The 19,845-nt window shown below is 38.3% G+C and overlaps 2 protein-coding genes across 5 annotated transcripts; both read left to right on the forward strand.

The window, feature by feature from the left end:
* Positions 1-1,265: 1,265 nt before the first annotated feature.
* On the forward strand, positions 1,266-18,760 carry LOC131327147 (polyadenylate-binding protein RBP47-like). 3 transcript variants are annotated; one of them, XM_058360163.1, is made up of 6 exons: positions 1,266-1,894; positions 4,375-4,852; positions 5,374-5,456; positions 5,533-5,663; positions 5,964-6,060; positions 7,165-7,716. In XM_058360163.1, exons 1-6 carry the CDS (start codon positions 1,520-1,522, stop codon positions 7,291-7,293), a joined length of 1,293 nt encoding a protein of 430 aa, XP_058216146.1. In that variant the 5' UTR covers positions 1,266-1,519; the 3' UTR covers positions 7,294-7,716. The 3 variants fall into 3 exon arrangements, with proteins under 3 accessions (XP_058216146.1, XP_058216147.1, XP_058216148.1); XM_058360164.1 differs by lacking the exon at positions 7,165-7,716 and adding an exon at positions 18,632-18,760 and having other exon boundaries at positions 1,269-1,894; XM_058360165.1 differs by having other exon boundaries at positions 1,269-1,894; positions 5,401-5,456.
* LOC131327148 (putative serine carboxypeptidase-like 23) lies at positions 11,843-19,081 on the forward strand. Of its 2 annotated transcripts, none has more exons than XR_009200209.1 (10): positions 11,843-12,140; positions 12,248-12,400; positions 15,129-15,236; positions 15,625-15,720; positions 15,894-15,986; positions 16,569-16,657; positions 16,737-17,110; positions 17,727-17,819; positions 17,955-18,085; positions 18,860-19,081. XR_009200209.1 is itself a non-coding variant. In XM_058360166.1 (10 exons), the coding sequence occupies exons 1-10, from the start codon at positions 11,882-11,884 to the stop codon at positions 18,986-18,988; spliced, it is 1,503 nt and encodes a 500-aa protein (XP_058216149.1). In that variant the 5' UTR covers positions 11,843-11,881; the 3' UTR covers positions 18,989-19,081. The 2 variants fall into 2 exon arrangements, 1 of the variants encoding a protein (XP_058216149.1); XM_058360166.1 differs by having other exon boundaries at positions 17,977-18,085.
* Positions 19,082-19,845: the final 764 nt, after the last annotated feature.

A 19,845-nucleotide genomic window follows, 5' to 3' on the forward strand; every position in this document is an offset into this window, starting at 1 on the left:
AATTAATCTTTAGCCATCTATTATTATAATAAATGGTCAGAATTTGCTCAAACTCTTTTCGGGAAAAGTTAAACTTTTCTCTGGAAGAGTTTTTTTAAAATCTAGATTGTCCAAATACATTTGAACGATCAGAATTACGCGCACAACCAACACAACGGCTGTGCGCGTAGCATTTTTGTTTATTTTATCAATTGATATGGAATTCGCTCAGGGTCGGTAGCTGTCAGATCAAATCAAATCAATTTTTTGCACAAGTGTTTTTTCCTCGAGCGGAGTTTACGAGGTAAAGGAAAAATCTACATTGTGAAATCTCCATTGATCCCACATCGGCTATCAAATGGAAATGAAGTTGGAATATAACGAATCATAAGTAATTAACATATAGTCCAACCGTATTAATTTAATTGTCTCTCATTCTATACTGACAAGTTAAAAATTGTAATATTTTTAAATTCGTAATGAATTTCATATCGAATATGAATTTTTTTGATAGATTTTAATTAGTTTTTTTATACAGTAACTCAATGCCAATTTTTTGAGCCACATGATTAAATCAATAGTTAGCAGGTCCACTGGCGCGACTCGGTACATATGTATTCACAAATTAGTTAATTTGTGTGACTACAAAAAATTTGAATATTTATGTGAGTTGTACATGGTGGTAGACCTATTGTGAGATACTCATTTCGTTCATTATTTAGAGTTCAATAATCTATTTGGAGTTGTTCCTCAATAAGTATTTATTTTGTAAAATTAGTGGGTAAGAATTGATATATTTTTCATTTTCCTCCATAAAAGTAGATTCTATTTTAAAAAACTAGCAAGTAAAAATGTAATGATATCTTCATGGAGGATCAATAGAAAAAATTATGGCATTATTCTTTTGATAACTTTGGGTATTTTAGTTTTGATAGTAGGTAGAGAGAGAAATATGATAATGATTGGCGAGATGAGTAATGAGTGGAGAAAGATCGAAAGAGAAATAAAATTAATAATTAAAAAATAGAATAATGATTAGAGAAAAATACATGATAATAATTGAAAAATAAAATTATAGTAACAAAGTAAAATTTGAAAATCAACAAATTTGAAAATATAATAATGAATTTTCAAAAAAATTAAATTTACAAAATGAGACTCTTAAAACGGACGGAGGAAGTAAAATAGTACTACTACTCCATTTACATCATTTTTATAGGGTCGGGTCGGACCCCAATCATTTGTGGGGTAACTAAAAAGAGATAGGGTTATGAAGTGTAGCTCGTACCAGATCCCTCCCTCCCAAGTCTCCTATACTCATCCAAGCCGACTTTCAACTCCTCTTTCTCTCTCTCTCTTTCTCTCTCTCTCTAGCCTTGGTTTAGACCAGGTCAGGCCCCCCGCCCCCGCACCCTCGCTCTTTCTCTCTCCACCGATCCCTCCGCAATCCCCAGTCCGATTTCCAACGAGGAGAGAGAGAGAGAGAGAGAGAGAGACAGCGAGGGCGGAAAACCAGTCTAGAGAGAGAGTTGCTGCCAAGATGATGCCGTCCACAACCACCGCTGCAGATCTGACCCAACAACAACAGCAGCAACAACAACAGCAGCAACTTCAACAGCAGCAGCAGCTGTGGATGCAGTACCAGCAGCAGCAGCAATGGTTGGCGATGCAGCAGTACCCCGCCGCGGCCGCGATGATGCAGCAGCAGCAGCAGATGATGTACCAGCAGCAGCATCAGCAGCATTACTTATCGCCTTACCACCACCACCAGCCCTATCAACAACAACAATTACAGCAGCAGCAGCAGGCTCAGATTCAAGGATCGAGCGACGAGAACCGGACGATCTGGATTGGCGACCTCCAGAACTGGATGGACGAGACTTATCTCACCAGCTGCTTCGCTCCCTCCGGCGAGGTTATTTTTTTGTCTTTTTCTTCCGTTAATTGTAATTCATTGTTGATTAGATTCGTAGAAATATATATGTGCGTTGTGGATCGATGCTGAATCGTTTTTCTGTTTGGATTAGTTGATGTGTTCTTGTAATGTTTAAGCTCATTGGTGAGAAATCGAACGAATCAACACACTCACAAAGCGCGAAGAACAATCAAGAAAGAAACTTTTACGTGGTTCGCCAACTGTGTACCCAATCAGGTTCCGCTATCTATGAATGAAGAATGTAGTACAAGTTAAGTAGGCTACGTATGACAAGTATTTATAACCTAGGGTTTGTATTATCAATTAGCAGCGTAATATCCCGAGTAGTCAGTGAAGCGCAAATTAGACCAAGCTTCATAAACCCGACAAAATTTCCCGTTGTGGAGGACATCTTTGTATACGTAGTTGCATAGATGTATGCAAAGATATATGTGCGTAGATGTATGCAAAGATATATGTGCATTGTGGATCTTCTTTCCAATACTTGTTGAAAGCCGAGTCTTTTCTGTTTGGACTTTGGATATTTTGTTGTTTATTCTTAGTATCGAAGTTCAGCTTAATGATGTGTAGTGTTTGTAGTATTGAAGCGTAATGTAATGATGTGGAGCACCTTTTGATTGGTTAATCACTATTGTAAAAGCTGTTTGAAGAGAAGCAGTCATGGATTTGATTGAGGATTTATTGTTGAGTATGGAAGTATCTTTTGAATTAGAAGTTGCTGGACATTTGCATCCATAAGGTGTGACAGTCTTAATGTGAAGTGATTTTGTATTGTTTATTGTAGGTTATGTTGAAAGTTGTTTAGAAATGTACTTAAAAGTCAGATGGTATTGAAAAAAATATGGAATTTCTGTCCCCCATCCATGTAAAAGACTAGAATGTTTTTTCCTAGTTAACGTCCATAGTGTATCTCACAATCTTACCCATCATATGACACGAGAACCGTTAAGGAAAGTAGAAGAGTCCATTTAACACTTGTGAAACGGGGAAACAACGTCTAGAGGTTCATATAACTGGCCCTATGAGGATCTGGATCCTCTTGTTAGAGTCTAAACTCTAAAGAGACTAGCGCTCTGTATGGATAGAAAACGTTTAATGTCACAAAAATTTAAAGGTGTATTTAGCTCTAGGTGGTTTGTGGAACTACAGTGTAAGATAGATGAGGTTAAAGAGATGTGCTTCATTTAGTTCCATGTATAACCACAGTCCTTGAGAGGAAAGATTTACATTCACAAGCTACCTAGCATTTACCTAACTACTTAAAATTAAAGAGTCTTACTCATTGTAGCTCCTGTAAATTGGTACATCAAATCCATCATGATTAATAGCCTAAACTATCAATGTGGAAGTCCTTTTGGTTAAGTCAATGTATTTGTATAATCATGTCGATTCTTTTGCTTGAAATCCATCTGTCAACATGAAGCCTCAATCTACTTAACTTTGGAACGTTACCCATTCGTTGGTGCCACAGTTCGTTGGAATATAGTTAGAATTCAGTTTGCTAATAAACTTATAACCAAGTCATTAACCTCTTATTTGCAGTGTTGAGCCATTGAAAATGTGAGATCAAGCCATTATAACCTTTTGGGTCTGTAACTCTAAGCAGCTTTGTTTTACTGATAGGTAGGCCTTTTCACCATTTTAGACAGCTCCCACTATACCCCATGTACCCCTCTCTTATACCAGATCCTTTAGAGCTGGCCGATATTCCAAATGGCCCAGGTCTAGGGAACGAGAGAGGTCATGTCCTTTAACCTTTGGGGAATGGGGACTGTGACAAAATATGACAAATTTAATTTCCTTTCTTCCAAGTGAACCAACTCTTCTTGAGCTGAGTTTGAGCTCTTGCTTTTGCATGAGGACTTGGAGGAAAATGTCGCAGTGTTAATCTCATTAAATGAATTCAGATTGCTATTATTTTCTTATAGGATAATGGTGATGTAATTTCACTGAAAAAGGATTACTGAGTATGTTTAATGCAAGACAATCCGGATTTTCTTATTTGGTACTATTTTATATTCCTCAATGTAATTCTTCGACAGGCGCTTTATTTTCTCTTGTACTAGAGTTAGATGCTTAAAGTACCTGTCTACCCGACCATCTCGAAGAAGGTAAAAAAAAGTAGATTTATAGAAAAGTTGGCCAAATTTTAGGTAAAAAAATCAAATTGGCTAAATATTAAACCTAGATGCTTATCTGCGATTCTGCGGTAATCTTGTTAACCAGTATGTGCAGCCGAAGTCTGTCATGTTTAATTCCCAATTTGCACCTTTCATTTTTCCTTCTTCATGTTGTGGGAACGAGTTCCCTTTTGGCTTCTAGTTTATTTTGTGGAGTGTGGCATTTCAATCTGACAGCTTTTTCATGGTCATAGAGATGATTAACTAGACGCTTCATGTTGCTTTTCGTTTTGGTTCGTATTCCCTTTGTTTCTTACTTCAAGGTCTTCAAGTGTACAGGTTTCCTCAGTAAAGATTATTCGCAATAAGCAGACTGGTCAGTCAGAGAAGTACGGGTTTGTTGAGTTCCTTTCTCATGCAGCAGCAGAGAAAGTTCTGCAGAGTTTTAATGGTACTGTGATGCCAAATACAGACCAACCTTTCCGCCTAAATTGGGCGACCTTCAGCACGGGTGATAGGCATGTGGATGTTAGTTCGGACTTCTCTATATTTGTTGGAGATTTGGCTGCAGATGTTACTGATGCAGCATTGCATGATACTTTTGCTACTAGATACCCATCTGTTAAAGGTGCCAAAGTTGTTGTTGACTTAAATACTAGCCGTTCAAAAGGTTACGGTTTTGTTAGGTTTGGCGACGAAAATGAGAGGTCAAGGGCTATCACTGAAATGAATGGCATGTATTGTTCTACTAGGCCAATGCGCATAAGCATTGCAACACCTAAGAAGCAATCAGGGCAACAACAGTATTCTTCTCAAGGTGTAGTATAGTGTCCTTTCTTTTGCATCAATATGCCTTGTTTTCACTACTTCCTTCCAAGTTCTGTTTGGGAGTTGATATCTACTAGTGTCTGGCTTTGGTCTCTTCCTAGCAAAAATTACCAATTGTTATTCCAAATTTGTTGGTTCTGCTGTTTTACGTCATTTGTTTTTTTTGGTCAAGAAAATAGCAATTTAAGTTTTGCAAGCATCATTCCTTACATAATTTTTGAGGATTTGATTCAGGTGCATAGCATTATTTTGTATTTCATCTTGTATATATGGATTGAGCTTCCTTTGATACGTATGAATAACTTTTGAGTATTGACATACTAAAAATTGAGAGTTTTTTAAAACTATATCTTTATTGTTTGACTGGTGAGTAGGTAATCTTTTACTGGTTACCAGTATTATCATTTCAATGCTGTCAATTTCATATCTACAAAGTAAAAACTGGAAACTGATTTTTCTTCTCTATCGCCGAAGTAAAAACTGGAAACTGATTTTTACCTTATTTGATAGCTCTGGTATTAACTGGTGGATATGCAGCGAATGGTGCTATGCCCCAAAATGCCCAATCTGATGGTGATTTATCGAACACAACAGTAAGTGGGGCGGGGTTTACTTGCTCAATTTGTTGTAGAAACTATTGTTTCTTATTTAACCCGTGTTCTGTTGCAGTTATTTGTGGGAGGGCTTGACTCTGATGTCACTGATGAATTGCTCAGACAGACCTTTTCTCAGTGTGGCGAAGTTGTCTCTGTGAAAATACCTGCTGGGAAAGGATGTGGTTTTGTTCAATTTGCTAACAGGTGCAACTTTGTGAAACACCATTATAATATTTCGAATGTATTTCTTGATAGGATATAAGTAGTGAAAGTATTGATCTCTAATCTCTATTAGGACCAAGAAGTATTTTTGTTTGTTTCGATCAGTGAGAAGAAGAAGTTAAATCTCTTTTAAAAGCTGTACCCATTTTCTCAAGACGATCCCCATAAATGAAGCACTGAATGTTGTAATTGCTGCTGTTGCTGAAATGGTGGCTGCTTGCGTTTGAAAATTTCACTGCTTAACTGCTGTATGTCCCCCATTTTGTGGTTTTGTGTTTACAGAAATAGCGCAGAGGATGCAATACAGAGGCTGACCGGGGTTGTAATCGGCAGTCAGAAGGTTCGCCTTTCTTGGGGTCGAAGTCCAGGGAACAAGCAGGTAAATTTTCTCAACGTAGTGCAAAGTCTGCGGCCTATGAGTAATAATCGAACTTTGGGTGGAGTTGTAGTATCATGACATGTGCTGCCTATAGAGTTCTAAAGCTAGCATTTAAACAAATTTGGTGATATAGTAAATAGTGAAATTATGAAGAAATAGAGCCCACCCCCCCCCCCCGGCCCAAACATTTGCGTGCCCAAAGGGTGGCCTAATGCACTAGGCTCCCCCTAGAGCAGGTCTGTGGAGGCCAAGCATCTTTCTCGTTAAACTTAATAGCTTTACCCTTGACTATAATGGCGAAATCATATAGGCCTTCAAATACATGTCATACACATGGATAGGAGTATTCTGTTCCTTCTGTCGGGGAAGTATCGTAAATGGCTTCAGATTGCAGTTACAAAGGTGTCGTAGATTTATTTCGAAGGGGAAGTGGAAGGAAGCTAAACTAAAAGTTCAACTTCAATAAAAGGTTCTATTGAAACAAGATTATAGTGCCTATTTTGTGGTAAAAATATCTGTGATCTATTTCTTTGAAATATCAAGAACTGAAGTATTTGTCCTTTTTCCGCAACGGATGCATGTGGGTTAAATGGGTGGTGTGTTAAGTGTCTTGATGATGTTTGTAGCTTAACTTGTGGTCTTTTCTCTCTTTTTTCTTTTTGGAGAAGCGCACATATGGTCTTGTACTGACAACCATAGCTCTGGCTATCCGATTTGTGTCAATGCGTGACGAGGTTGAGATTATTGGAGAAGGCTAAAATATGCATTTTACCGCTGTCAAGTTATCTGTATGATTCAGTATTAGCATCCGTAAAATGCTGCCTTGTTGGTTGGGCTTAATACAAAAAGAAATAAACAGATAGACAATGCCGTTACTGCAATTCATATCCATCTTAGTTGTTGAATGAGTTTGTGTCGCATAATTGCTTATAATTTTCTCAAAAGGTTCTATTAGCTCTATAGTCGAGTTCCAGTTTTTAGAATTGATAAATAAGGTCCATCATATGCAGTTTTTTTTTTTTTTTTTTGGCCTTTTTCATTTTTCGTCGTCGTTTAAAATTTGCATGTGTTCTGCTGCTGAAAATGGATTTCAATAATCAACAGAATGGGGCTTATTACGGAAGGCAAGGTTATGGATATGCTGTGCCACAGAATCAGGATCCAAACATGTATGCTGGAGCTTATGGGGGATCTTCCAATGGATACGGCAATCACCAGCAGTCGGTCAGCTGAATTTAGTGAACTGGCCCTTTTGAATCATCAAAGACACTATGAAAACTTTACGGATTTAGTTGCTTTTCTGTGTTGGTTTTTTGTTTACTTTACAGCTGGATTGAATTCGTATTGGAGATTTTTTTCTAGGACTTCGTTCGAACTTATTTTTTTTGGAGCAGAGGGTCAACCAACAAGGTTAATGTAATCAGAAAAGATAGAAAACCAGGACAACCGGACCATGAAACCCTCGAGGAAAACGAATGAATGGTCCAGATTTAAAGAAACTCTTCTAGGGAAGAGTTCTGGACGGTTGATTTGTTGTCATGGACAGCTTCCTGTTTTCTCTTTCCTGGACTTTACCAGGTCTGTAATGTAATAGGTGAGTGAGCTTTATAGACTTGCATGTTTACATCTGTATCAACCTGTTGAAAATCTTGATTATTTGGGCTGTCGTGGAAGATTTGCGGCGAGCAAATGTAGGATGGACACATGTTGCGCTCCGGTAACGCATGTTTGTTTGAGGTTTAGACATCCTGAGTAGAAGCCAGAGGTTGATTAGTTCCACGTTTTTTCATGGGAGAGTTGGTCAGGGGGGCTGCTACTTTTGCTCTAATGGCTTCGATTTTGCACCTACTTAAAGGAAAAACTCTATAGTGAATAGAAACAATCGTTATTGTTTTTCCAAGGACTCACACCTTGACTTTAGTTGAGGCTCCATTCTTGTAAACTTTTTTTGTTAAAAACTCTTTCGGTAATTCTTTTTTTTTTTAAAATTTTTGTTGAGCTTTTCGTCGTAATTTTTGGATTAATCATTTGTCTCGACAAGAGAAATCGAAAAAATATAAAAATGTAGACTGATATTGACAAAAGGTCATATAAGCCAATAATTTATGGATTGATACTCGGGGCTTTCTTTATTTAACATCTCAAGAGCCGGGTAGGTAGCTTTAGTTGTAGCCATCTATCAATCGCTTCATTAAAAAAATATAGCTGTTTGATATTTTTTTCGTCTTTAGTAAGTATTTTTTTCGCTCTTGGTTATAATTTTTTTATTTTTAGACTCCTCTTGTTGTGACGAATGATTAATCCAAAAAAAAGAAGGAAAATCTAACACAAATTTGGGAAAAACGAACACAAAATACACAAGACGAAGAAGTAGAAGAAAAAGTTTACATGAACGTAGCCTGAGTATGTGCAAACTTATTTCATAGCCTGAGTATGTGCGAGTCTCACTTTGATGACCTGAATTCTACATGACCCATCAAATAAATATTTCGAGAAATATAGTAGGATGCTAATAGACACAATTTGAAATGTTCTCGAAAGATATCTTCACACTCGCGCTTACACTTCCAGTCCTTAGACATCCTAACATTATCCTCGCCCATGCAAATTATGTGACCATGGTCCTAACTCTGAGTGAGCGCACTCCATTAATAAAAGGTGACAGTGAAAATTTGTGAACTTAAAAATGATTTCTATGTATTCTACGTTGTCAGCTATCTTGCTGGTGGCCAATGCAGAGGCTAAAAAGGCCAAAAGCTGAACAAGCGCCGCACTGTCATCACACCACCCCCCCATAACGGCATATATGGCATATGCAAACTGATTTTCCCAGATTGTGCCCATATCTCTCTCCAATTGCCCATAAAATTGTGGATTTCCCAAGAATAAAAAAAACTGCTTCTGCTGATTAAATCCAAGGTGACATGTGATCTCTGCTTATGGTTCACCATAGGCTGGGTGGTGGTGGTGCCAAAAAAAAATGGGCATCATTCCGAGCCTAAAAATATGATCTGAATTGTTACTCGGTGATGTTGGTAACTCAAGAATGAACCACGTTTTTGGATGGTTATAAATGGCCGAAACAATATACTGTGGGAAAATTTGGTTTTGATACACGATCGACTTGATTTTTCTTAAATCTTATTCTATGCGTTAAGCTCTACATACTGAAAGTTTCAGATCATGTTTTTTGGTTCGGAACGATGCCCGTATTTTGAGCACCACCACATTGCTTTGCAAGCTCCCCCATTTTCCACCATTTGTGGCAGTTGTTTTTTTCAGTAAATTCAACTTCTCTGCAGTCTGTTGTTGAACTGCATAAGGCAATTTGTATAATCGTAGCAGTCCAAGAGTGGTTTTAAGGAGCCTAACAGATTTGCTATTGGATTTTTACCAATAAAAATCTATCGCAACTCTAGACCATCAATTGTTGAGATGAACGATCAGTATGCGACTCCTGCCTAAAGTCCAAACTCAAATTGCAAAGAAGTTGAACCTATTCTTAATGCCAAGGTTTTGCCATCCCTGTAACCAACCATGTCCTTGTCAGGACTGATCCAGACTTTTTGGGGGTGCAAAGGGAAATCAAAGATTGAGGTCCTTTACGAATTTTGACGAACAAATAAAGTATTTGTCAACAACGAAAAAATCTCAAACAATAACCGGACCATATACTCCGTACAAGATTTCAAAAGCATAAGCAAAACTTGACTATCACTACTCCTTGCCAAATAATGGAACAATACAAGATTTCATATCATCCCGTAACTATGACTCTTTTTATAATTTAGCAGAAAAAGTATTAACCATGACCGACACTGATCCAAGTAGCTAACCACGCGTCAATGTGGTTAAGTTTGAGGTGTTTGATTGAAATATGACCATTCCACACCATTCCATGGATGGTTTAGGGGTTGACGTTAATATATTTCAGTTTGCAAGTTGGTTAAGGAAATTGCTTGAGTAATAACTACCCATAATGAGCACGTACAAAATCACAGATATCCTGTTGTATTCTGGAGGAATAGAATGAGGTCTGGTCTAATGAATATATATATATATACGGGGCGGTTGCGGGGACACTTAAAAAACACTTCATAGTTCCCGATCGAATTTTGATGATCCGAGCCGCTCAATGTGATCAGAACGTGATTTTAAGGGTGCTCACGAGAAATCAGCAAAAAAAAAAGACCGGGAAGGGCTTCATCCGAACAGTTTTTTATTGAACTTTATTGAACGGTCCAATAAAAAACTGCTCAAATCAAGCCCTTCCCGGTTAGTTTTTTTGCCAGTTTCTCGCGAGTACCTTTAAAATCACGTTCTGAACACATTGAGCGGCTCGGATCATCAAAATTTAATCGGGAACTATGAGATTAAAATTTGAAGGGTTTTTTTAAGTGTCTCCGGAACCGCCCCGATATATATATATTTAACAATGTCAACATAGACCATATCTTCAGAAATTTAATTAGTGAACTCGTCCCCCTTGTTTAAAACAAATTCAGCTGGCAATTCTCATTTTGCTTGTAATTAAGGAAGGGTTTGGTAAATGAATAGTTTTAGTTTTTGCAAAATAGTCTTCTCTCATTTAATTAGTTCCTTATTGATTACTAGATATATATTCTTTCTTTATTTGTCACACATAATTAATACTTATCTATATTAATATGTCATCAATGAGCAAGTGTTTGATTGAGCCTCATCGATAGTGTTGGAGGCTTTGCACAATGACCACAATGGCTTTGGAGTTCATCGAGCTACCGAGTCAAGTATTTTTGTTTCGTAGGGCATAGGCCCTCTTATGTGCCTAACCATCTTATGTACCAAAATAATAATAATTATAAGCATGATATGACCAAGAGGTTGAATGAATATATAGGAACACGCAAGCCGGATAGAGGATTTGGACTTCCATGTCATTTCCCCTTGGCAATGATCGTATTGGATAATTGCACTTATTCTCCTAATATTGTCCTTAATTGCCCAGGTATCTTTTTAACTTTTTGTTTTCACTTGCTTTACTCATCTTTTTTTTTTTTTTTTTGATCCGCTTACTCATCCTTATTGTTAATTTAGTTGATGGACGTCACGACAATATGAAACTTGTAATGTTGACCATTATGCTTTATGATGAGTCTTAACCTTGAAACAAACCGTATAAGAGTTTAAATGAATATTCTGCTCATAATTCAAAATAATTTCTTGTAAAATAATTTCTTACGGGTCCCCTAAAAAGAGAGTACCTTCCATATTATGGCCTTGACAACCTGAGTCGCGAAAATGGATTTATCTATCCATTCCTAATTGATTGGACACAAGATCCCTACATATTGGGCCGGAAAAAGAGAGCAAGGGAGTATAATGTAGTTTTCTAAATTTGTCTGGAGGCCGATGGAATTATAAAAAACCTCAGTAGAACTCCGTGGAGTTTTCCCTATCCTAACCTGTTAACAAATTAGTAACAGATAGGAGTTTGTCTTGATGGGAAACGAGAAATTATTAATTACTTTTGAAATACCGTCACGTGCTACTTCAAATGCCTCCACCATCACACATTCACGCATCTCCGCCATCACAGTGATCACACGTTCACGCAAACCCAGAGCTAAGTGTATGAGTTCAATGTGAATGTGTGGCGGTGAATGTTCACGGAGTACCATAAAGCGGTGCTTCAGAGCACCGAATAATCACTCGATATGAAAGCTGGCCGAAATGACAAAAGTACATAACTACCCTCGAAGCATTACGTATGCTAACTGCTATATTAGTCACTCGATCGAAATGCTCTCAAAAACGGTCTGTAACTCCCACCATTGGAACAATGGAGAAGAAACATGGCGTCCTCTTCACTAAACTCACAAACCTGCCCATTCTTTTTACTCTCTTAATGATGATGATGTTCTATGGATTTAGCCACGGCTCTCGTGTTGACCAAGCAGGTCGACTGAGGGCCGTGCGGCGTGCTAAAAGGCACGCTCGGAGTTTCTCCAACGACGACCAAGAATGGACGATGTCGAATTTGGATGGTGGTGAACAACTTTCTTTTGATGGTGGAAAAATGGAAGATGATCTCATTGCAGGTAAGAATGAACATTTGCTGTTTTCTCCAGTCTATCCGCAGGGGCAGTTTTGGTTTTAAAATTGAAATCCCGACCGGGTTCGGATTCGGGTTTTGCGAAAACTGCAGGTGGGCTTCCAGGGCAGCCATCAGGGGTGAGGTTCAAGCAGTATGGAGGGTATGTGGATGTGGATGAATCAAATGGGCGAAGCCTTTTCTATTATTTTGCTGAGGCTGTCAAAGATCCTTCTTCTAAGCCCCTGGTTCTCTGGCTAAATGGAGGTCTCTCTCTCTCTCTCTCTCTCTCTCTCTCTTATTCTGAGATTTGATTGAAACATTATCCATTCAAGAGGCTTCATTTTTCATGTCTTCATGTGTTTCCACTTTTCAATTAGACATTAAATTCCTTCGGTCAGCGGCAAAAATTATGGGTTTTCCACTACCATCATTTTGAGCCCCACACGGTGCGTTAATTGCCTATCTAAACCATTCATCTTATCGGGCCCGTAGAATAGTATTCTTAATCAAAAAATTAGCGGGACATCAATATGTGTATCAAAATTTGAATTTTGGTTTTGTAATACAGATGATCATGGACAGTTTAACTTGACAAGATCACATACCATCCTTTTTTTTTATAAACAAAAATACAACTTTTGATTGATCTATTTATGTCCAATCAAGTTGATTTTTTGCGTGAATATATTATATTATAAGCTCTACAAGATAAACGGTTTAGATTATAACAATCAACGCATGATGTAGTTCACGCAGTGGGCGGCGATAGAAAACCCACCGTTTTCACTACCGGCGAAAAGAATTTAATCTCAATTAGTAATAGAGAATGGCTCGAAATCTTGCTAAAGACACTGGAATCCTGTCTAGTTACCTCATCAGAATTGTTCATTTGAAAAACTTTTTGACAACATTCACTCCCAAAACATAATCATCAGGTATGGTATTAGTTGACATGTTTTGAGAACACTTTTTTTTTTGGTCGAAATTCTATCATGTATTCCAATTTTTAGTTTTCCAAGATAAATGTGCTAAAAAAAAAAAGGGAGGTGATAATTCCATGACAGTATTTGTTAGGGACACGACAAATTTCATGGACTGACTATTGTACCCTCAGTTAAAACGAAGCAACTTAATCCTCCTCGTCAAAACAACTCACTTTTCCTCTTCGCCTTCTCTCTTTCCCCTCTCTCTAGGCTTTTACGATCAAAAGATAAAAACCGTCGCCATCAAGCAACAATCCTCAATCCTCATTTCTCTCACTCCAATTTCTCTACTCACCCTCCTGAATTTCTCCCTCCCCTCTTTAATTCCTTCACTACAAGACCCATCTCTCTCTCTCTCTCTCTCTCTCTCTCTCTAGAATTATAACCACTATGGCCCCATCCAATCCCCTTCAATCGCATCTTAATTTCCAACGCATGTACCATTCGGAATCTTCTGGTATATTTAAAATTTAGACTCAGAGTGGTAACATAATTTTATAGAAAGAAAATGAATCTTTTTAATCACTAATAAGAAATGAAAAGAATAGAAAAATTTCCATTTTCTCTGTTCTCTCTCCACCCTTGGTATGATGTTTGCAGACCACCCCTTTTTCACTTGATAAAAAGTAGTTAAGCAATGGGTATGGATGTGTTGCTTATTCGAAGTACAATGTTGTCATATGGGCAAAGGAAGTCATCGATCGAGATTTGGTGATCTTATGCGGCGAGGAAGAGGCTGGGTTTGTTGACTCCTACATGGATGTGGGTTTCCAAAGCATGTTGAGATTGATTCAATTGAAGCATATTAATATTCAGATTTGAGGCATTCCCAATGGTTGCCTCCCTTGACCAATCCACAAAATTAATTGGAGGTAAAGAGGGGCAGAGGAGCTAGGAAAGTATAGAGGGAAGCGACACAAGTGGGTCTGTTTACATCTGTAAATCTGTAGTGACGAGGAGGATTGAGTTGCTTCGTTTTGACTGAGGGTACAATAGTCAGTCCGTGAAATTTGTCGTGTCCCTAACAAATGCTGTCGTGAAATTATCACCTCCCAAAAAGGAATACCAATACTAAATGGATATGAGTTAAGTTCCAAAATCAAAACACTCTGATGGAGAAGTATTTGGGAAAACAAAAATCTAGACCCAAATGGAATTACTTTGACTATGAAAGGGATAATAAATATCTATAACAACCTTTTTTTCGAATGCCTAAACGATGGTATTTTGCGAAAATTGCCTTAGTTCAAGCGATGTGTTTTCCGCTAAGTTACATAATGTGAGTGCATGAGTGAGAGTACGACCACAAGTTGTAAGTGACTTTTTAAAAATCTCAAATTATCGAGATGCGCGAAAGAGGAAGCAGAGGATTTTAAAATAATCTCACTTTTTTTTTTGGCTAAATTAGAAAAGCTAAATAGGGTATTGCACATAATTGATAGTATAAAATTCAATTCATCAACCTTTTTAAACCAAATAAGCTAGTAAATAAGTTCGATTTTGAGTACACATAGACCTCATTTGCTACCACTCAAAATCTAACTTTTTTGAGTAGTAACAAATGAGGTCTATGTGTACCAGGTTTTCCGCGCATCAAATAAGAGTGGCCTTGACCTGGTTCGACCACATGGGAAGTGCGCGAAATAACCGGTTTAAACCATATAACACTAAAATTTCTTTATGGACTTAATATATACCCCATCCGTCCCAATTTAATAGTTCTTCGTTCTATTCTAACCGGATAAAAAATTACTTATATCTTTAAAATGACAATTAATTTTATATTCAATATGAATCTTATTTGATAGATCTCGATTAGTTCTATAATATAATGTTTTTAAAATCAAGTAAAACGTTATAAAATTACAAGATATAATCAATTGAAAGTGGCACGAACTCTCATAGGGGACTATTAAATTGGAATGGAGGGAGTATTCACCAACACCGCATTGAAACAGGGTGATAGTTTTCTGCTAGTAGTACTAATATTTTGAGATTGCACATTCCAGGACCAGGTTGTTCATCACTTGGAATGGGTGCTATGGTAGAGATTGGACCTTTCGGTGTAAACTCAGATGGAAAATCGCTTTATTCGCGACGACATGCTTGGAACAGAGGTTGGTAAATTTGTTAGTATTTTTCTGTTTCACTGATTAGAAAAAAGTCCTAGCTACATATATTTATGTGCGTATCCAATGGAGTTAGTTCAAAAGATGGGGGTGCCAGAACACAGCGCGCCACCCTTAGCCTTGCCTCCGTCCCTGGAAATGATGCCGGTGAAGAACTTTCGTACAACAAATTTAACCCATTCAAAAATGACGTGCCGGTAACATTTTCAGGAATGTAAGCTACAATGATGTGCGTGTATGTGTATATTTACATACGTATGAAGTGAAAGAATCCCGAAAGATCGCTTGATTCTGTACCAAAATTACTCTTCAGATAGGACTTACAGGAGTAACCTTTCTATTTCAGAAAACTGATCCAATGTTATACATGGTGCAGTTGCAAACGTGCTGTTTCTAGAGTCACCAGCAGGAGTTGGATTCTCCTACTCCAACACTTCCTCTGATTACAGCACCTCAGGGGACAAAAGGACTGGTAATTAATTAATTAGGTCCCTATCCAAACGCAGCCTTACGGTTCAACCTTCCCAATTATGCTAGATTCTTCATGTATTTTTTCATGCTTAAATTCATGGTACTTCTGATCAGCATTGCCTTTTCAATGCCATACACAGAGTCTTAATTATGTTGTTAATGCTCATTGTGCAGCTATAGACACATACAACTTTCTGATCAACTGGTTCAGAAGATTTCCACATTATAAGGCTTCAGACTTCTACATAGTAGGGGAAAGCTATGCAGGTATGTTCTAAACATGAAAAATGAGAATCAACTTGGTCTGTCCGGTCCTTGATTTTGACTGGACGGGACGGTCCAAATCTGGATCTTCCATAGCTGCAATTACTAGTTTGAATTTGCTCAGATATCTTACATACCGGAAACAATGAATTGAGATGTGGGCTTCTAGCCCATCTGGTTGTATCCCTTGGCTTTCAAGGGGGAGGTTTGGAGTTCGAGTCTATGGAGAGACGTCGAACCCTCTTTAGTTGTTAACCTACTAATTTTCCGCTAACGGGCACTGATATATACAATATTGGAAAAAAAAAGAAAAGGTAACAATAAACTCTTGCCAGTAAGAGTATCTAGGTGAATCCGAGGTGGTGGCTGGCACTGGTAGTAGGTGCTACAAACCGCTAGCTATATAACTCACGCTTGAAAACCAACTTACAAAGGGAGGCTACCCAAGAACTTATATACACAAGGCTAAGCCCATACTTAGTTCGATGTGGGATACAAGGCCGAGAAGTGGATCCCATTAAGACTAACTATTTCTCTTTCCCACCTAATGAAATAACTAATTTTTTTAAGGATTCACTTTTCCAGGATTTTACATTCCAGAGCTGGCAGATATCATTATCAACAGAAGCAGAGAGGCAGACTCCACCTCAAAAATCCAACTAAAAAGAATTATGGTAAAAGCTCTTCAGCTTCTTTGATTTTGCATAGAACGGTTTTTGGGTATTCATTTTCCTCTGCTGAAACCATACACAGATAGGAAATGGGATAATGAACGATCCTACCGATGAGAAAGGAAGTATCGATTATCTCTGGAACCACGCGTTGATTTCGGATGAAACTTATCGAGGACTTTTAGATCACTGCTGGAAATCGAAGAACACTAAAATTTGCGAAGATTACGAAGGAAGAGTTGAGATGGAGGTCGGAAACATCGATTTCTACAACATATATAGTGCAGTGTGTTCACATAATTCCTCAAATTCATCAGCAAGAAAGAAGGCAATAGGGTTTGGAGGGTATGATCCTTGTGAAGGAGACTATGTTCATATGTATCTCAATCTCCCTCAAGTGCAACATGCTTTCCATGCCAATATCACCAAGTTGTCTTATACTTGGGAGCTTTGCAGGTTTGGAATTTCTTCTGTGAATTTCGATTTCGATTTCGTAGATGAAACAAGTGGGGATCAACAAAAAAAATGGGGATTTTTCTAACTGCCAGCAAAATAATCTTCGGGACACTAGAGGTTCACCCAGTCGATCGTTAACTTAGGTCTCGACACTAGTCAAGGTGTGTGTAAGTTTGCTCGGTGCAACGAATATGTGACAACGCCTATCAAAAAAAAAACAGAATATGTGGCAACCTTCTTTTGGTGTGACCAAAGGAGCCCCTAGCTGCTGGGGAGCCAAAAAAGAGATGGACTTAATGATCACTGGTATCTGTCGATACTGCCCTTAAATATGCATGTACTCATGGCAAGAGAAGACAATCTTGCTTCTCATTGGATAATTTCAAGTTCTAAACACTTGCTTTGGTTTCTTTTCTCCATGATAACTTAGGGTGTTCGGATTAACTTACCCACACCTTTTTTGATGCCTGAGCGTCCATTCCCACCGTTTAGTCGTTTACCCTCCACTTGCTTTGGCATAGTTTCTTCCCTCTAATCTAGCAATTCTAAACCTCTCTCTCTCTCTCTCTCTCTCTCTCTCTCTCTCTCTCTCTCTCTCTCTCTCTCTCTCTCTCAGTGAGGTAATCCGTTCTTGGAAGGATAGCCCATCAACCATGTTCCCCATATACAGAAGGCTCATTGCAGCTGGTCTTCGGATACTTCTTTACAGGTAAAGTAACTTGTCTATATAGTTTAAATCATCAGCTCCAATATTGCATTTCCTAGTTTAGTTTCCAATTAACAGCAAAAAGGATCATAAACTTCGCAGTTATTTGCTCTCATCTTATTCTGTTTCAATGTATAGTGACAAAAATTGTTCTGAACAGTGGAGATACAGATGCAGTTGTTCCAGTATCCGGCACTCGATATGCCGTTGATGCATTAAACCTTACAGTCACCAAGCCTTGGCATCCTTGGTCCGATGATGCAGATGAAGTAAGTCAATTCTACTTAAAAACTCTCTTTATTTGGTGTGCATTCATCCAATCTCTCTCCAAAATGGCGATCCTTGTCATTTATGAGATCGTTCGGCTCACACAAAATGAGACTTCTCATGATCCCATTTGACTATCCGAGCCATGTGGTGATCCTTCTCATTTATGAGATCTTTCAGCTCACACAAAATGAGACTTATCATGATCCCATTTGACGATCCAAGCCATTAATTACATGCAACAGTACCACATATAATTGGTTCACCCATAAAGGACACTTGAATAGTACAAACCAATTATACATCTCGCTTGTCACAACTATTATTACGTAGACTTTCCTACTACAACTTTACACATCACAGAACACACCAATATTTTACATCTTTTAACAGTACAAACAGTACACACCAATTATCATAAACAGTACTTCTCGATGTTTGTATCATCAATGAAAACCATTAGGTTGAGACCGCAGTAAAAGCTTGGTGGAGTCCTATTTGTTTTAAGAGAATTGGATGAATTTGACCATCTTTTTTCTTGTAAAACAAATGGGACTCATTCAAATGAATACCGTTATTCCATCAACTTGATTTTTCTCACAAATGATTCACAAATCGAGACCTACAAAGTAAATGGCCAAATCTCATTTTGCGTCAAGTGAAGTATCGCATAAAAGTTCGTTGCGAGTCTTAATTTCTAACGACGGTACGTCTGAGATTTTAGTTTATGACTTTTAAGATGTAAAATGATATGGGTTTGGTTTTTTATTTTGCAGGTATCTGGTTACACAGTGGTTTATGAAGGATTAACGTTCACCACAGTTCGAGGAGCTGGTCATCAAGTTCCTCAATGTCAGCCGTGTAGAGCTTTCGCTTTGTTTAAGAATTTTGTAATGGGAAATTAGTGCTCTAACATTTTGGCAATGTAACGTCTAGTGGCAATCAGATAAATTTCTTGTTACAATAAAGAAGGGTTGTAGTGCACCGGCAGCAATCAATGGTCCAGACTTCATCTCGACTCCTCACGGCTTGAATTGTGCCCTACATCCTCTGTAGTGGATCCCTGCACTATGGGAACTCTGGCTTGTATTTGGATCTTTGAATTGCATCAGATTGTCTTTTTTTAGTAGAGATAATTTACGAAAGCCTTATCTTGCATAGAAGTTGCTCCATTGTGTCCTCGAGATCACATGTTTGAGTCGCGGAAACGACCTCTCTACTCGTAGGAGTAAGGTTGCGTACATCAACCTTTTCCCAAACCGCGCAATGGCGGGAGCCTCGCTTGCCTTTTTATCCTGCACAGAAGTAGTGGAGCACATAGACTGAAGCGGCCAAGCTCCAGTAAGATCATATTCTACCCCGCGGGCCTGAAACCCGTCCAGCCCACCGGGCTTTAGTCTGACCCAAGCCCATATGTCGGGTGGGTTCGCCTAAACCAAGGAGTGATCTGTTGGGCTTGGGCATAAGGAGTTGAAGAGCGGTCCGTCTATTAGTCTATTAATCTGGCGTGCAAGTAGGGCTGTAAATGAACTGAGCAGCTCGCGAGCTTGACTCGGTTCGGCTCGTTAAGATTCAACTTGGCTCATTTAGTAAACGAGCCGAGCTTGAGTTTTCGGCTCATTTAGTAAATGACCCGAGCTCGGCTTGTTTGATAAAAGCTCGGCTCATTAAGGATGACTTGGCTCGATTAAAGAGGTTCGTTTAGTAGATGACTCAACTCGGCTTGTTATATTCATGTACTAAATGTATATATTCCTCATAA

Source organism: Rhododendron vialii, chromosome 5a (genome assembly GCF_030253575.1).
Source record: "Rhododendron vialii isolate Sample 1 chromosome 5a, ASM3025357v1".
Classification (NCBI taxonomy): domain Eukaryota; kingdom Viridiplantae; phylum Streptophyta; class Magnoliopsida; order Ericales; family Ericaceae; genus Rhododendron; species Rhododendron vialii.

Bases quoted from the DNA above. Each gene is read 5' to 3' on its own strand.
- LOC131327147 (XM_058360163.1), top strand. From the start codon at position 1,520: ATGATGCCGTCCACAACCACCGCTGCAGATCTGACCCAACAACAACAG. The intron at 5,457-5,532 runs GTAAGTGGGGCG...GTTCTGTTGCAG, and splicing joins GTGATTTATCGAACACAACA to TTATTTGTGGGAGGGCTTGA. The intron at 6,061-7,164 runs GTAAATTTTCTC...AATAATCAACAG, and splicing joins GAAGTCCAGGGAACAAGCAG to AATGGGGCTTATTACGGAAG.
- LOC131327148 (XM_058360166.1), top strand. From the start codon at position 11,882: ATGGAGAAGAAACATGGCGTCCTCTTCACTAAACTCACAAACCTGCCC. The intron at 15,721-15,893 runs GTAATTAATTAA...CTCATTGTGCAG, and splicing joins CTCAGGGGACAAAAGGACTG to CTATAGACACATACAACTTT. The intron at 16,658-16,736 runs GTAAAAGCTCTT...AACCATACACAG, and splicing joins TCCAACTAAAAAGAATTATG to ATAGGAAATGGGATAATGAA.